Here is a 17,528-nt window from a genome sequence, read left to right on the forward strand (position 1 = left end):
CCTTCAAGACTGGTGATAATGATTCCGCCAGTGTATAGCTGCCAAATGGAATTACTTTCAAGGGGGCAATATTTATGTTGGAAAAAAAATAAAAACTAGTAGATTAAAAAATCTGCATCATTACTTTTGTAGTGCACCTCATAGACGTAGATGAAGGAAATCCATCTTGGCCTGCTTGTATAGCATAACATGCAGCGCACTAGCCTGCAAGACAAATCGAGTCTGCAGAGCATTAACGACCGTGGACTGGTACACTGGCCAGCCTGTGTGTGGTCCCCAATTTCTGCGTCCAGGAACATGTTACACAAACAGTTAAAATAAGATAACTCATAGAACAAAGCTTAGGTTACCTCAACAAAAGTGGCACCAGGTAGGTCATCTCACCACAGAGTTAAGTACTCATAATAAAATAAAATTCCCAAAATTCTGACATAATGAACCCAAACTAGGTGAGATAAACGTTAGGGAGAAGAAAAGGTAGGAGATCCCCTCCAGACACTGCTCACAATGAAAACCAAAATTCTTGTGTAATCTGTGATATGCTGTGTGTCTTACATTGCTTATCATCCCTTGTTCACAGTCAGTTACACCGTGCTGTGCTGCAATGGTCACTATACACCTGTGACGCCAACAGCCTCGCTGCATTGGAAACGCAAATTTCCATCTGATCAGTGAAGTTAAACGTCAGGCCCGGTTAGTGCTTTGATGGATGCCGTATGGCATCTGCTCAGGGACACACAGGTCGCTGACCTGGTGTCCAACTGAAAGACTTGCACCGTGCAGTATTTTTACTACTACACACCTGTCTATAGCAGACTGCTCAGATACATAAATGTCCGGCCATACCCACAATATTTACATGATGTACACAGCACATCTTCAAATGGGACACCCCTTCCAGTGACTTTTGGGTACTCAGTTTATTATCGTTATCTGACATTCGTGCACACCTCACCGTTAAGTACTTGTCTTGTTGCAGGCCAGCCGATCTACAGCCGGGGCGGCAGCCTGGTGCGGCGACCCCTGTCTGAGCTGTTCGAGCCGCTGACGACACTGCCACTGTCCCGCATCACGCGAGACCCCTGGTGGTGGGACTACCCACACCTGCGGCCCTACGAGTCGCCCTACAACTGGCTCTGGCCCAAGACGCCCTTCTACCTGCGTGACAGCTACCTGTCCCCCGTCAAGAGGACCTACCTGTGGTACAAGCACCCCATCCGGCCCTTCGGTGAGCGCTTACGCCTGGCCAGCCCTGAGATAGTCGAGGTCACCGTTTCGAGCCATATCGAGCGGCGTGCGCATTCCGTCCTCTAAGCACAGATTCTCTCTAAAACACACACACACAACACACACACACACACACACACACACACACACACACAAACACACACACACACACACACAAACACACACATGAGCACACTTCACTGTTCTCAAACTGGATCCAAATCAAGCACTTGTAAATCACCTTCATAATATGCTGACCCTGAATCTATCTAATCAGTTCATTCAGTGTGCAACTGGTGGCCAGACAGGGATTTTTTCTCGTCCGAGACTAAAGCGGTATCAGTCAAACACCTCAAAGCATAATGTGTGAAGGACATCTGTTGTGTGCTGAATGGCATGTTAGCAAGTGTTGTTGTGGAACAGCAGGATAGCTTCTCTGACTGTATCACACCTTTTGTTCTGAGTGAATTGTTCCAGTTCCCAGGCTGTGATTATGTTCAGCAAACAGATTCCCTAATCATAAAGTGACAGTGCCAGTGATAAACCACTGCATCAGATTCATGTGCTTAAACCAAGTTAAGTGCTAAGACACTGGATTTGCACTCGGTAAGGCAGTGGTCCAGATCCTCATATGGCCACCTAAACTTGGAAAACACATAGCTGATTTCTTTCCCCATGATTCCTCAGTCACCTGTGCTCCATCTCTGATAACGTCATTGCTGAAAGAGTGTTAAACCATAGCTGGTCTCCTTCCTTCTTTTTATGCTCAATCGATATATTATCCAACTGTTGTCCTTCATAGTAGATGGTACCAAGTACACTATTCTCCCTTAATTAACAAGTTTGATACTAACCAAAAGCTATGCTGATTGGAAACTGCACTGTAGAATACATAACACAACCTGGATAGCTCTATATTTGCAATTATTACATGAGAGATGACATAGCTAAGTTTGGCTTTTAGCTTACGACACAATTCTGATCCGGCACTAACACAAGATTGCAGAGCATAATCTGCTGTCAAGTAAAGCACTTCTCTTTTAAACCTAGCAAGTCAGCTCATGTGAGAAGTCCAGGAGACTATAAAATGTCTCCTAATGGCTCAGTGTTATACTTTTGACTCTCAAAGTGAATTAACTTTCCGTTGTGCAGGCCTTCTCCCACATTTTTATTTTCTCCTAGTCAACATGTCTTTATAAACAAAATAACGACAACAGTGAAGTGTCCTCATCAAAATATACACTAACATGAAGATATATTTATCCAGACACTCTAAAGCAAGAAAAAAAACTGAAAACATACAGCACTTCCACATAATACATATAGCCCAATGGCATTAGATGATATGTAGCTGTGATACTTGCTATGCCACATATTAGTAGTAACAAATATATTTGTGCTGAACTGAATTCTTCCTAAACTTTTTAAGCAAATTCAAGTCATCATGAACAAATCTGAAGAAATTTTGTACAAATCAAGACAGATGTCAGCTATGAAGACCTGAGCAAGTGATGGCATGTCAGCCTTCCAGTAGATCACACCACATCACAGGTTACTTTAATCTGATGCTCTGTTACTTCTCTCACCTCTCTCACATCCCTCTCCCATCCTCCCTACCCCCTCCTCGTCACCATAGATGCATTGGTCCCAGACACCACCTCATTTTCTCATAGTACACATCCAGCAGAAGCACGTGGGGTCACCAGTGAAAACACGCCATCGCACACCAGCTGGTGAGGAGGTTGAACAGTCTGCTTCCATGTTCTCTGTTTATGTTTGCTTCTCCTGTTCGCCTCCCAGTCACGAGTTGACTGTGGTGCGGCATGTGACAGGAAACAGCAGTTGAGTGTATGCATGAAGTTTTGTTTGATGCAACCTGGCTGTTCAATCTATCCCACCTTCAAATTTTTCAATCATACATCAGTCATTTCTTTTCAGAAATGATCTAGTGTTCTAGGGAAGTGTTAGGTTTAGATGAAGAAAATACAATAGGGTAGGTGCCAAGGAAAGACTGTACTCATCAGATGCTATGCAATACTCATTAGAATCCCTTAAAAAAGCCATACAGAGATTTCAATAGATAATGCAAGTAACAGAGCATTCTTCCATGGAGAAGATTAAACGATAGGTGTGCATCATACCCTTAAGAACCAGCTTCTTAAACAAATGATAAGCAACTGTAATGAAAGGTCTGAATACAGACAAAATAATTAATGGTTACTAAATATCACTGGGGATATTTCTGTATGCGAAACAATTGGGGAAAACACCATGATACAAATTTTCAATTTCAATGAAAAAATAGCAAAATAAAGATTATTCCCCAAGAGTTAATGTTGAAACATTTAGCAGTTTTCTCAATGTGAATGATTTGTAAAGAAAAGTAAATATGTTTATTGTTATGCAGTGCATAAAGAGAAGCATACACAGATAGCAATGGCTAAACTGTTGTTAAAAAAATACTACTAAATAAACAATATCTCAGGTGAGACAAGAGACGGCTAAGGTAGAATCGCAAACTCCTTTCAATGCTATGTATAAATGTTTGTGAAATCCTTCTAGATGTTCTCAAGCCAATCAATAACATTTTACGTTATTTTTAGTATGTATATCACTGGCAATCTTTGGGGGCTTTGGATTGTCCCACAACACGACTGTGGCCTCAGATTAATTCAGTTACATGTTAAAATTTGCTATATACACTGAACATGCACTTCCTTCTTGTACATAGTACTTTACTATTAGCATGAAGAATGGCAAGCATTTTAAATGACATTGCCAAAACAAAAACCTGCAAATTCACAACTCTTGTAGAATATTTGAGTTCCATCTGTGACTGGAAAAAAGGAATGTTGCTTCACTACATCAATATCAGTTTTAGTTTTCATAGTTGAAAGCAAAAATTTCCTTACGTCATCACAAAGATAAACACTGCATGCAACATTAGGAACTGAGTGTAAACAAGTGTTCTCTTTGCACTGTTGGAATGAGGTTCTTGTGATACAAAACATCTACTGAAACACAAGTGCCTTTCTGTCTGTGCTACAATAGTCTTTCCAGAATTGAACATGGTTGTCTAGAGAAGCCAAAGCATATAGACTGTTTCAAATCTTAGGTAAAACATTATACTACTTGTATGTTTTGTTTTTGTAAATTTCTTGTATGTTTTGTTTTTGTTATGTGTTTTATTTTGTTTTGTGATTTTTATTTGTTTCATGTTCTACTTATTGTTTCTGTACCTTTTTTAATTTTTGGTCTTGCCTTGGTTTATCAGTTTCATTTAAATGACCTATATTTAATGCGCACTTTTTGTTTACTCTGCAATAGCACACAGTGTCTGATTTTGTGTTTTGAGTTTGTTTGAGTTTCACTCTTTTAACACGTATACTGTGTGATAGACAAACAGGCATGAATTAGTTATAATGCATATGAATGCCATAATTTCAGCAGCTAATACAGATGGCTGAAACTTTAAGTGCATTTTTACTGCTCTTAATTATTCCCAATTTTTTATCAAGAAATTATATTAAAAATATTTCTCTTTTTTACATTTTTAAATTTTTTGTTTGGAATTTTCAAAAGATAACAGTAGGCTACATATTGAAAAACAGAGCAAACATTCACTTTTGAAATGCATTCATGTACACGTTTTCTTACCTTGCCTACCTATGTGTGATGTGCTGTTAATATTCTAACATTTCTGTTGTTTCAGCTCACATCCGCTAAAAAAGATAAGAAAAGGAAGATATCAACTGCATCAAATCTTTAAAAAACATACAGAAAACAATCCACAGTACTCTTCGTGTTCGGATTGGACTTTCTATATACTTTTTACGTCATATTTAATATCATTTTTGAAGCCACCATAATTTTGAGAGTAATAATAATCAAATTTATTGGGCAAAAATGTGGAGCTAAGACCAACACAAAATATAAAACATGTACGCATAAATTATGTGGCATATAGATCTTTCAATCCGATCACTGCTTCTGTGCATTTTTTTATATTTTAAAGAATTTTCAGTACAAACAAAAGCAAAATATTATGGCTTTAATATTTTTGAGAAAAATATTGCTAAGTTTGCATCTAATAATTCGTGCCAGTGTGCATGTTTTCTGTTACCTATCAAATGTAAATGTCAAATTTTGAAGTCAATAAAAACCTGTCTGGATGAAAAGTGTTTGTTTGAATTAGAGTAGCCCTGACAATGCCTCACTCATGTTTGAATAAGCAAAATGAAAGCAAAAAAATCTTCCTTTGAGACGGAAGCTCCCAGTTATTAATTGCACTTGGTTTTTCCCAATAATGAAGCATTTTGTGAATATTTTTTATCAAATCTTTGTTGAGTGAAAAAACTTATCGAATTGTTCATGTGTATGTGTATTTGTATTGATAGATATTTTGTTAGCAAACAAAAGTTTGCTGGTACTGCAATTGCACTCTGCACAGTGATCATGTATGTATCTAATAGTGTAAAGGAAGATTTGAAGATATTTGAAACATGATAGTCCTATCCACAAACAGATGCAGAAGGTATGTAGCTGGCACCTGACGTAGTAATTGGGCTATAAACAGGGCAATGCTTTTAAGATCACACTTCTTAAGACATAAGACATAAAACTTTTATGTGTATGTGACTGCACTGTGATGATGTTACAGGGATGAGTGTTTTCACCTCTGTAGAAATGGGCCTCCACCAGGGTGGCATATTTACTATAAGGCCAGTGCCAAACTTATATGCTGTTTCATCCTATCCTCTAGAAATAGTGACACAGGCCAATTGAAGTGGATCTGCAAAAACTATGACACCCTTTAAGAGATAACGGCTAGGATAAAAGAACACTACATAATTTTATAGCAAGACAAAAATGCCAAAACAGACCATGGATGGCACAACAGTGCATAGCCCCCACCCCATTCCCCATACTGTATGTGCAGGGCATCAGTGACCATGTTGTAGAAGATGTATGAATGCACAGGGCATCATGCTGGAGAAGATGCATAAATGCAGAGGCATATTTAAAATCTACAGACTTCTTAAGCTGAATCTGTAGTGTGGGTGCTTTTAGAGCAATTTTCAAATTAAAAGCCTATAATGCAGCATTTAAGGTTCTTATCAAATTGTATAAAATTTTTATATAGGGTGTTTGTCTATTATAGGTACACAGTGATAGCCTTACTTTGCTGTTACATTGTTGTTATTCGCTTAAGATGATGGGTACAGCTGCCACAGTGGTTCTCTGTATTGTAGTATAATTTCAGATAAAGCCCTCATAGTGGCAGATTTTATATATTTTTGAAGTTGTTTCCTGTTAGTAGTAGTATAATTACTACAACTACTAAATACTTTTTATGATAATCTGTACTCCTATAGAAAGACAAATCACTGTTTAACATTGTTACCAAAACTCTTGCAAATTTCTTGACATATTTACCCTTAATTTTACGTGAAACTTTAATAAACATTTGGACAGATATAGGCTGCATATTGTTTTAAAATTTTAAATGAATATTGGGTACACAACTATGTGCTGTTCTGTTTTCTCCCTTGCAGTCAGTTTTGCAGAAAACGGGAAAGTTGTATTTATGGGTTAACAGCTTATGATTAGAATATTACCAAGTAATCTGAATTCTCTGAAACTTTGTAATACAACCTGTTCACAGATCCGGCAACTGGAAAGGTCCCTCAGATGCCCTATACCAATGACGTCAATTTATTTACCCATTTATTTGAAGCCATTTCAATTCCCAATCAATGTTTCATTGGCTATAATAATTAACAAGCCTCCAGGTCAGAGAGAGGGTAGCAGAAGAAATGATGATGATGATGATGATGATGATAATGATGATGATGATAATGATGATGATGATAATGATGATGATGATAATGATGATGATGATAATGATGATGATGATAATGATGATGATGATAATGATGATGATGATTGGTTTGTGGGATGCTGAACCGCATGGTCATCAGTGCATGTATAAAGTCCCAAATTTTACACAGTCCAATTTTTTCACAATTCAATAAAGCCACTGTCACCAATGATGATGACGAAATGATGAGGACAACACAAATACCCAGTTCCAGGGCAGAGAAAATCCCCAACCCAACTGGTAATCGAATCCAGGATCCCGTGATCCAGGGGCAGCAATGTTAGTCACTAGACCATGAGCTGCAGACGAAGAAGAAATGGACAGAGAGGGGTGTGGGTGGACACACAGAGGGGTAAGGAGGAGATGCACACAGAAGGGAGGAGGAGATGGAGAGAGATAGGGAGAGGAGGTGATGGATAGAAAGAGAAAGAGAGGGGGAGGGGGAGGACGAAGACGATGAGGAGGAGGAGATAAACAAAGAGAGCAGACAGAAGGAGATGGAAGAGAAAGGGGGGAGAAGGCCTTCGGGATCTATATCCAATTCTGATACGTATTTAGCAATTGCAAGGCATTGCCTGGTTTACTAGTACAGTTATGTTTAAAAAAGTGTGTTTGTATGTTTTCCTTTTGAATTTTCCACTAAAACACAGTGGTCACTGGAAATTCCTATAATTAGTGACCCACTTCAACTTCTCATGGGTAGTTCTAAGTATGTAGAACTGGACAACTTGTCTGGCATAGCAATGATTTGTAACAAGCCATTGCATAGAGTTATGATTAAAATTCAAATGATGTGTTAGGAAACTGGATTTAAGCACCACACAGCAGGAAAGTTCTCAGGAGGCACGAATGTTATCTGTTTCATATTTAATTGGTGTCGGGAATGACGTCTCGTCACAGTTATGGGAGCTGTGACCTACCGCAACACTCTGTCTGCCTGGCTGCAGCACCAACTTGGTACAAGATAAAGCCACTTGGTACAAGATAAAGCCACTTAGTAGGCAGTAGCTTGTGCCAGCCTGCTGGCAGCAATAGCTTGTGCCAGTCTGCCACTACTGCTGATAGCCTTATGTCTATCTACTATGCCCACAAATCTCCCATATGATCAATTGGACACATTCTTAGGAAGCAATTTCTCACTGGTGAATAGGAAAATCTTCTGCAGCCACTATTGCTTCATATTTTTATTCTACTCACAATGGCCGGTTTCAACAGGATCTTGCTGTCATCATCAGGTCTTCAGATAATTCTTATTAATATGCATTCATGCTACCAAACCAATGAGAGCAGTTTAGACTCATAGGAAACAGTACTACACTGGCTTGTCAACCACATTAAAAAGGACATGTAAAATACCCATTGCACCAACTGTGTGCTCAGGAGTACATTCATGGCAAAAGCACATCATAGGAAAACCTGAGTGGGCAAGTAGCCTATGGCAGAGTTAGCTGTCACACAAATGGTCAATGTACGCAGCATGCTGATTGTTGTCACTCAGACTATTTTCTGGTGATCTGGTTGTTTGACTTGTAGGAATGGTCTTGCTTGTACATGTATTTCAAGTCTGTGAGGTAATACTTCATTCATGTGAGCACCACTATGGTGTGCATCACAGTATTCTAGATTAGCATACAGTGTGTGTTCTACCTGTTCACACTACAGCTGGCAGTATTTGTCTGAAGTTACTACCTACGTGAACGTCACATACGCCGTGCATCATGTGGTATATTTTGGATCCCGTGGTGTTATAATTCTTAAATGTAGATTTTGTAAGAGTGTCAATTATTGAATCTCCAGTGTATTTCTGCAAGAAAGTCAAGTATCGATATGTGCACATATGTGCCACCTACTGACCATTCATTTCATGGCTCACTGCTGTAGGCTGCTTGCTGGCTCACTTTTTCCTGTGATGTGCTTGGGCCATGACTGCACTTTCTACATTTTCACCTTCAATCCCGGCCACAGAGTTGGTGCAATGGATATTTTATATGTTCTTTTTTATGTGATTAACAAGCCAACATGGTGTCATTTCCAATGAGCTGAAATTGTTCTCATTTTATTGATGGCATATATTTGTTTCAATAAGAATTTTCCAAGGACCTGATGATGACAGCAAGATTCTGTCGAAACTGGTCATTGCGAAATAAAATAAAAATACATAGCAGTTGTGGCTGAGGTAGATTTTCCTATCTTCCACATGAATCCGTGCATATGTTAGTAAACACCATGTATCAATCATTACAATAGTTCCAGAGATTAGCCTTCACATACTGGCACAAAAATATGGTGGGGAACATTAATTTATAATATGTATAGGTGATTTAAAGGATTTCTGCCATCCACCATTAGGTGGCAATGGAATTGTTTTTAGAGTGGTGGTGGATTTAGTTTTTCATACTGTAACCAATTTGTATGAAATATTTATAAATTATATACACAAACCTTCTTTGTGAATCACTTCACTGCTCTGCAAAACTTAAGCAAGCTAGATGAAGTAACATAACATATTAATTACTGAGTGTAAATGAATGAAAGTGCAGGCGTTGGTTGCCAAAGATCTCCCAGTCATTCACAGAAAGTTGGACGTCACATGGCACAAGATCAGTGTGACTATAGCACCAGGCAGGGCTGGCCCCACAACACAAGGAAATTAAAGGAATGGGCAAAGACAGTGAGCAGTTACAGGGTACTGTGGTAGTGTTCTCCATTACAGCATGGTACAGAGACAACTTCATAGGGACAAAAATCACCACAATAATTGATGGAGGACAATGTGTGACGACTGCAGGTCAGGAGTTTGGTATGGCTAATAGAACTGTTTCACGTGCATGGCGAGCATTCTGAATAACAGGCACTGCTGCCTGAAAGAGGAGAGATGGTCAGCTATAATAAACAACAGCTGCAGGTGACCACTATATTGTGCAACAGGCAAGAAGGAACCCATGTCAAACAGCAAGTGCAATTGCAACCACATTTTACACGAGCGCAAGCTGCACAATCTTGTGCAGAGCAGTGGTGTGACAACTGCATGGGAGTGGTCTCTTTGCCCGACAACCACTATGTCGTGTCCCTCTGGCTGGACCGACAATGAGTGGGGACATGTGCTCTCCTCAGATGAGAGCAGATTCAGTCTGAGTACTGATTGTGGATGCACCCTCACATGGTGAGAGGTGGGAACATTGCCGAACATGATTGTTTTGGTGGTCCAGGTGCTATGGGGGTTGGGAGCCATAATGCTGCATGCGAGTATTGACCTCCAAATCTTTGGAAATGGTGCACTCACCAGTCTACACGATTGTGACACTGCAGTCCTTCCACCAGTGGGCCTTTCCAGTGGTGCATTCAGCTCTGATTTCACTTTTGTCGATGTCAAGGTGTAAACACATCGATCGACGGAGGTGGAGGATCTCTCGGAATGAGAGAATATTTGGCAAAGGGATTGGCCTGTCAGCTTTTTGTTGCTTAAATCAAGCACAAATTTATAGACAGAGCACAAAGCGTCCTGGGAGTCATGAACGCCATCAACAAATATTTTATTATAAGCATTTATACTTTTATGGACACTGGCTGGTCAAAAGTATCCAGATACCCCTACATAATGCAGAATTGACCACTACATGACATGTAAAGTGGACGTGCCATTATAAAAGGAGGAAGGGAGCAGTGTGTTGTAAGTAAGTGAGTATTAACACCAGAATGCGTTGGTTAGGAGAAATAAGTGACTTCGAACATGTACTAGTTCCTGTATGTGGTACAGGGTACGCTCTACCATGCACCATACGGTTGCTTGTGGTGTATGTAGAGGTAGATGTAGATGTCACCTGAGTAAAAAATCAATAAGGGACATTTCAACCCTTCTAAGGCTGCTCATGTACACTGTTGGTGATATGATATGTGATTCCTAAGTAGAAATGCAAAGGAACAACAGCAGACCTCTTTTACTGCCGGGCAGGGACTGTAGAGCATTCTGAAGGGTGGTTGTAAAAAAAAAATGTCATGATATTAGCATAAGAACTCACTCCTGAGTTCCAAAGTGCTACCAGCAGTCCATCCAGCACAATTACTGTGTGTAAGGAGTTAAAAATAATGGGGTACATTGGTCGAACAGCTCCTCATATGCAGAAATTGTGAAGTCAATGCCTAAGTGATGCTTGAAGTGGTGTAAAGAGCAAATGTGAATGACTGGAAATGAGTCATTTGGAATTATGACTCATGCTATACCCTTTGGCAGCCCAATGCAAGAGCCGGGGTTTGGCTATTGCCTGGAGAATATTAGCTGTCATCATGTGTAATGCCAACAGTGAAGTATGGAGGAGGTGGTGTTACAGTGTAGGGGCGCGGTCCCTATAATATGCTTATGATATTGCTAAATTTAGAAGGATGTGAACACATTTCACAGCATTGTGTCCTGCGTACAGTAGAGGAACACTTCAGAGAAAATTGTTACTTTTATCAGTATGACAGTGCACTGGGCAATAGCACTCCTGAAATGGACAAGCCTACACAGAGGTCCAATCCATATCCAGTGAAACACTTCTGGCACGAAGTATAATGTCGGTTTCATTCCAGACCCCAGTGTCCGACATCACTACTTTCTCTGCTTTTTGACTCTTGAGGATTAACGGTTCTGTCATTCCTCCACAGACATTGAAAGTAACACAGCAGAGTTCAAGTCATCTAAATGTGAATGGTAGACACACTGCATAATAATGTCACAATAGGTACCCAGATACTGTAGTTTTGATCAGACAATGCATATCAACTTCCAAAATTCACACATAACTCCAAGAGAATGAAAAGCAGGCCTCAAAAATGACAAGAAATTCTATGAATTATAATCTACATTTAACAGAGGATACATTTCACTTGCTAGCATGAGAGCCTGCCACGGGGATTGGCTTGTGGCCTCACCAGCTGCAGAGAACATTCCACCTGGGCAGAGGTGCGTATTCACAGGCTGACTGCATGTCCTGCCGACAATAAATCTGACACAGTTCATGAGTCCACAGCTACAACTGCCAAACCACAGAAAGTTGTGTGTGGGAAGACAGAAGGGGAAAGACGTTCCACTTTGCAGACGTAGATGGAAATGACTATGCTTACATGGCCACAGTCTGCACACCGGTTTTCACAAACATAGTGTTTGTTGCTATTACAGTTCTTAAATAAACTGCATACCATATGTACTGCTCAAACATTCCCCTGTGACAGTGTGTAGTGGAGGGTACAGACATGGGGTACACAGTATTTTTAATATTTTGAAAGATGAATGGTGACTTGTAAGTAGCCATAAAGAAGTTCCAGTTCCGACCCTCTTAAAAACCTGCAAAATACTTGCAGAGGGGCTTGGTACTACTCAGAGTTTCAGAAGAATGCCTTTCAAATCTGCACTTCTCTGAATTGCAATTTCTTGGATGTTATTCTAAAGTAATGTAGTAATCTTTAACGTAAATCATCATCACAATCATTATTATATTAAAACAGTTTATGTAGGTATTTCATTTTATTATTAATAAAGTAAGAGCTACACATGACACTTTAAAAGCAAGTTTGGAGGGGGCAGGGGGGGGGGGGGGGGGGGGGAAGAGAAAGTAACAATCCCTACCACTGACCCCCTCCCGTCTCCCCCCCCCCCCCCTCAGAACTAAACCCTGAATCTGACTCCTGGCTAATGCAACAAAGAAATGAAACGGACACTCAAGTTGCTGTTAGTGAGGTCAAACTGAAAGGTTTTCACAAGGGTGAGAGCACCGTGGTATTTGTTTCTGACTATGTCTTTAGTGCTATTGAAAAAGATATTGATACGTTAAGTTGCACATAGGCACAATTAAAACACTTACATGTACGATTTTGGGCACAGCTTTCACTGGAAAAAGAAAGTGAAACAAAAAAAATTATATATGATATTTAATGTCATATGGATACTCTGCACAGAGCATACTGCGAAACAGCATTAATGAAAAGTGTATTTGAAGGTTAACCATTTTAAGAAAATGTTGAAATTCAGAACATAAATTTACTAGTTGCTGTTGATTTTAGCCAATAATGCTATACACAAATAGTTAATAATTACATCATCTACCAGGGACACAGCATCAGTAAAATAGTAAGGTAAGTAAATATGAATTAAAAGGAGTGGGACATAATGATAACTATATTCTTGGGAGACATTCTGTTCTGTCCTGTTTTTTTGAGCACATATAGCTTGTTGCATAGAAAGGATCTTCAAATCTTGACTAAAATTAAATCTGAGAACATAACATCTCTTCTCATGTTTCAGTTCTAGTCAAACACCACATGACATACATCATGTTCGCAACTGAACAGAATTATCATACATGAATACTGTTGTTTTCAAAATGCGAAACTGTTTCATTTTTCATTTTACTCCACACCACTTACTATTCTCATAAAAATATTTAATACAAAATATATTCAAGTAAATGCCTTGTTTTTCTCTGTGCTCCTACAATAAAAACTTAAACTCCATCTACTGGCCCTGTCACACCATTCAGAACAGATCAGCTGCCTTGTTGTTCTCTGCCACAAGACTTCATTCAAATGCAGTACGGGAGGACATGGTGTCCTGTGCGGCAAGTGGTCTCGACACTTAATGACATGACTGAGTCAGCTAATGTGGAGAAGATTAATTGAATATTTTGAAGGAGTTATGGAACTCAGACGGGAAATATAGGAACAAATAGGCAAGAGTTGAATAATTACAATCTTTAATGCTCATCTGAGAAAAACTGAAGGAAAGTACATTATTCCTGATTGCCCAAAAATCCCCTGGAGGGAGGTGTGAATGTGAGCAGAGCCAGAGTGAATACTACAAGTCCAAGTCACAGGCCTGACCTGCACAGATGTCCCTCATGGACGGCGATCTGAACTAAAGTCACTTTTTCAGACACCACCATCTTTGCCTTTCATACTGTGCAGTAGACCACGCTGCTCCTTCCACACTGGCGCTTCCAGCCTCCAGCCTGCAGGGTCTCGTGTGTGACTATACATGGTCACCGTGACTCACGGCTCTCCGTGTGAGCTCATGTGATACCTCATGAGTCTACGTAATGCTTCCAGCCAATGCCCAAACCGACACCCTTCCCGTGGCATCCCCTTTGTACTCTGAGTACTTTCTAGAAAACTTATTCATTCTGGCTGCTGTTCTGTTGCCTTTCAGGCATTGCATTTTTAAATCTGTGACAGTAGGGTCAGCACACCACTCTCCCAGCCTTTATCAGTTCGCCAGCCCATGGAGCTGCAACTTCTACCTCAAGCAGCCCCTCAGTTGGCATCGTGAGGCTGAGTGCACTCAGTCCAGTCCTTCCATCAGGGAAAAATTCCTAGCAATACCAGGAATCGAACCCAGGTCCTCGGTGTTGCATCGAGATGTGCTTACCACTAGCTACAGGTGTGGATGTGCTCCTACAATACAGTATTATTATTTTACAAAAGGAAAGAGCCAGCCAGAAACTACCAAGCAAAACAAAGCAAAGCTCTGCATTCTGGCCCTGATGGCCAGTCACGGCTGACTGACCATCACATCCATCTCTGCTAGTGCCATCAACGGATAGGGTATGGAGAAGTGTGGGCTCAGCAAATCACTCTCCCAGCCATTGTCAACTTTCTTGTCTTTACTAAAAGTAGCAGAAGTGTCACAATTTACTATAAAAATAATTGTGTAACTATGCACAAAAATATGGATTTATACTGTAGTTAAAATACTATCTCGGAGAATGATTCCATCATACCTACAGTAGATCTACATCTAAAACCATTCTAACACAAACATCTAAACTGCCACTTACAATAATTTTACAAACCAACTATGTTATCTGATAGATCTTATCAACATCTTTGTATTTTGGCCTATTTTATACTGTTATACATCATTTAGCTATAATTTTCTTGTGTTATCCATTATCCTTTCATTTTTCTACTTCCATTCCTCTCTGTCTTCATAGTAGTTTCTACTGACTTCGAAACTTCCTGGTAGATTAAAACTGTGCTGGACTGAGACCCAAACTCGGGACTTTTTCCTTTTGTGAGCAAGTGCTGTATTGACAGAGCTATCCAAGCACAACCGTCCTTACAGCTTTACTTCCACCAGTACCTCATCTGCTGCCTTCCAAACTTCACAGACGTTCCCCTGTGAAACTTGCACGACTAGCACTTTTGGCAGAAATGATATTGTGGAGACATGACTTAGTCACATACTGGGAGATGTTTCTGGAAACATCTCCCAGGCTGCGGCTAAGCCATGTCTCTGCAGTACTCTTTGGTTGGTTGGTTGGTTTGAGGAAGGAGACCAGACAGCGTGGTCATCGGTCTCATCGGATTAGGGAAGGATTGGGAAGGAAGTCGGCCGTGCCCTTTCAGAGGAACCATCCCGGCATTTACCTGGAGCGATTTAGGGAAATCACGGAAAACCTAAATCAGGATGGCCGGACGCGGGATTGAACCGTCGTCCTCCCGAATGCGAGTCCAGTGTCTAACCACTGCGCCACCCCACTCGGTCAGTACTCTTTCTTCCAGAAGTGATAGACCCGCAAGTTCCACGGGAGGACTTCTGTGAAGTTTGGAGCATACAGTCCACTGCAGAGTGATAATTTCATTCTACTATTGTAATAATATAATGAAAAGGAGAGTTGCTATTCCCCGTATAGCGGAGATGCTGGGTCATAGAAAGGCACAACAAAAAGACTGTCATACAATTAGCTCGCTCACTCACACACACACACTTGCATCCTGGATTTTCCATTGTTTCATTCTACTATTGACTTTTCTCATAAGATCCTTTCACACATCAGAAAACATAGTCAAAAATGGCTGTTGTTTCTCTCTAAAAATAATTAATATGGACACACAAAGAAAAAGGGGCATGCAATGAAAGGAAGATAATTTTTTAAAGTCAGTTACTTACAGTTTCTACAGTTTTCATGTTTAGGATTTTTAACCATCAAGCAGGTGCATGGCATACTTTGTATACATGTAAACAATAGCTGTCTTTATGTTAGCAAGGTAAACCTGTATAAGCAAAATTGCAGTTTAATCTTAGTTTAATTCAACAACAATAAAATAAACTTATGTTAAATGAACTAAATTGACATTTAATTAAACAACAATAAAATAAACTTTCATTGTACACTCTTTTGCCACATGTAAGTGTTACCACACAATAATGACCCACTTGAGGCATTAAACAGTGCAGCTGCATCATATCCCAGCCAATCACTTATTCAGTTATTAATAGGCTCATTCATAGCTGCCTCATTGTGGGAGTGTGCTGCTCAGTCAAAATCTGAATCTTTTCTTGCACAGATTGTAAAATTTTTTTGCCCTTGGTCATTGTTTATTTTATATTACTGCCATTCATTTGTGCATCAACCAAATTTTTATTTTCATATATAAAAACCAAAACTCACTTGATAATTTTCATTTCAACACAATTACAGTACTCATCACAGACACAGTTTCAAACTTCTCTCTCAAGATTTAAAACTTTACATTGAAACATTATTGTATATGGGATTAAAAGGTTACAATAAATTAAATAACACAAATTGCTAAATATGGAGTTTGACCAACTAAAAAGACTTATTTAATACACTAGTGGAAAAATGTTATTATTCAATTGAAGAATTCATGCTGGACAGTTCAGCAAATTGAAAGTAAAAGAAACAATAAAGATTATGTATTGTATAATAAATTGTTAGTATGTTTATAAATTGTACTGCAAAGCTGCAAAATGACCATAAGTGTTATATATGTTCTCATTAAATTGTTCATATCTAAAAATTCAGAACTGCCTGCTTAAATATGTTAATTATTATAACCTTTTTTTAAAGTAATTTGAAGTGTCTCCAGTATAAAAACTTTGATTTGTAACTGTACGTTATGAGATGAATAAACTACATTCTACACAAACATTCTACACATTCTGTTTAACAACACAATTTATCACTGTGTTAGTTGAAGCAAAAATTAAGGAATAGGTATGGACATACAATTTTTAAACAACATTGAAATGGTACAAGATAAAGTTTTTTGTGTTGACACATTTTATACATAAGTGCACCCACTTGAGGGTTGAGAAAGATGACTACAAAATGTGCATGATAAGGGATGAATACTCTAACAGTTAAACTATGAATGGAACACATAGCTGAATTACTTCCAAGACATTATAATCACCACAATTTGCTGCGTACATTTTGCACAATCATTACAACTACTCAATTTTTAACCTAGATCTAAAAACAATGTTAACACATTATTTTAAACATAAGAAGAGGTTCTAACTAACAGCTGTACATATTCCATTGATCCATTTGTGTTTTATGTGGAATTGTTCAAGATAAAAATTACATAGAAAATAGAATAAGGGAACTTCCATTGAACATTTTGAGGATTGACGAGA

The 17,528-nt window shown here is 39.2% G+C and overlaps 1 protein-coding gene across 3 annotated transcripts in view; it reads left to right on the forward strand.

The window, feature by feature from the left end:
* Positions 1-17,528, forward strand: part of LOC124716962 — a 238,022-nt gene that overhangs the window by 147,729 nt on the left and 72,765 nt on the right. Inside the window, exons 5-6 of one of the 3 annotated variants that reach the window (XR_007005686.1) lie at positions 980-2,960; positions 4,940-5,405. Coding sequence is in view for 2 of the 3 variants with exons in the window: in XM_047243561.1 (XP_047099517.1) it covers positions 980-1,228; positions 4,940-4,953 (263 nt within the window). In the remaining variant the exon portion in view is untranslated. Of the gene's footprint in view, positions 1-979; positions 2,961-4,939; positions 5,406-17,528 lie in introns of those variants that run through there. The other 2 variants (XM_047243561.1, XM_047243560.1) reach the window with 2 other exon arrangements.

This window comes from Schistocerca piceifrons, chromosome 9 (assembly GCF_021461385.2).
Source record: "Schistocerca piceifrons isolate TAMUIC-IGC-003096 chromosome 9, iqSchPice1.1, whole genome shotgun sequence".
Taxonomy (NCBI): Eukaryota; Metazoa; Arthropoda; class Insecta; order Orthoptera; family Acrididae; genus Schistocerca; species Schistocerca piceifrons.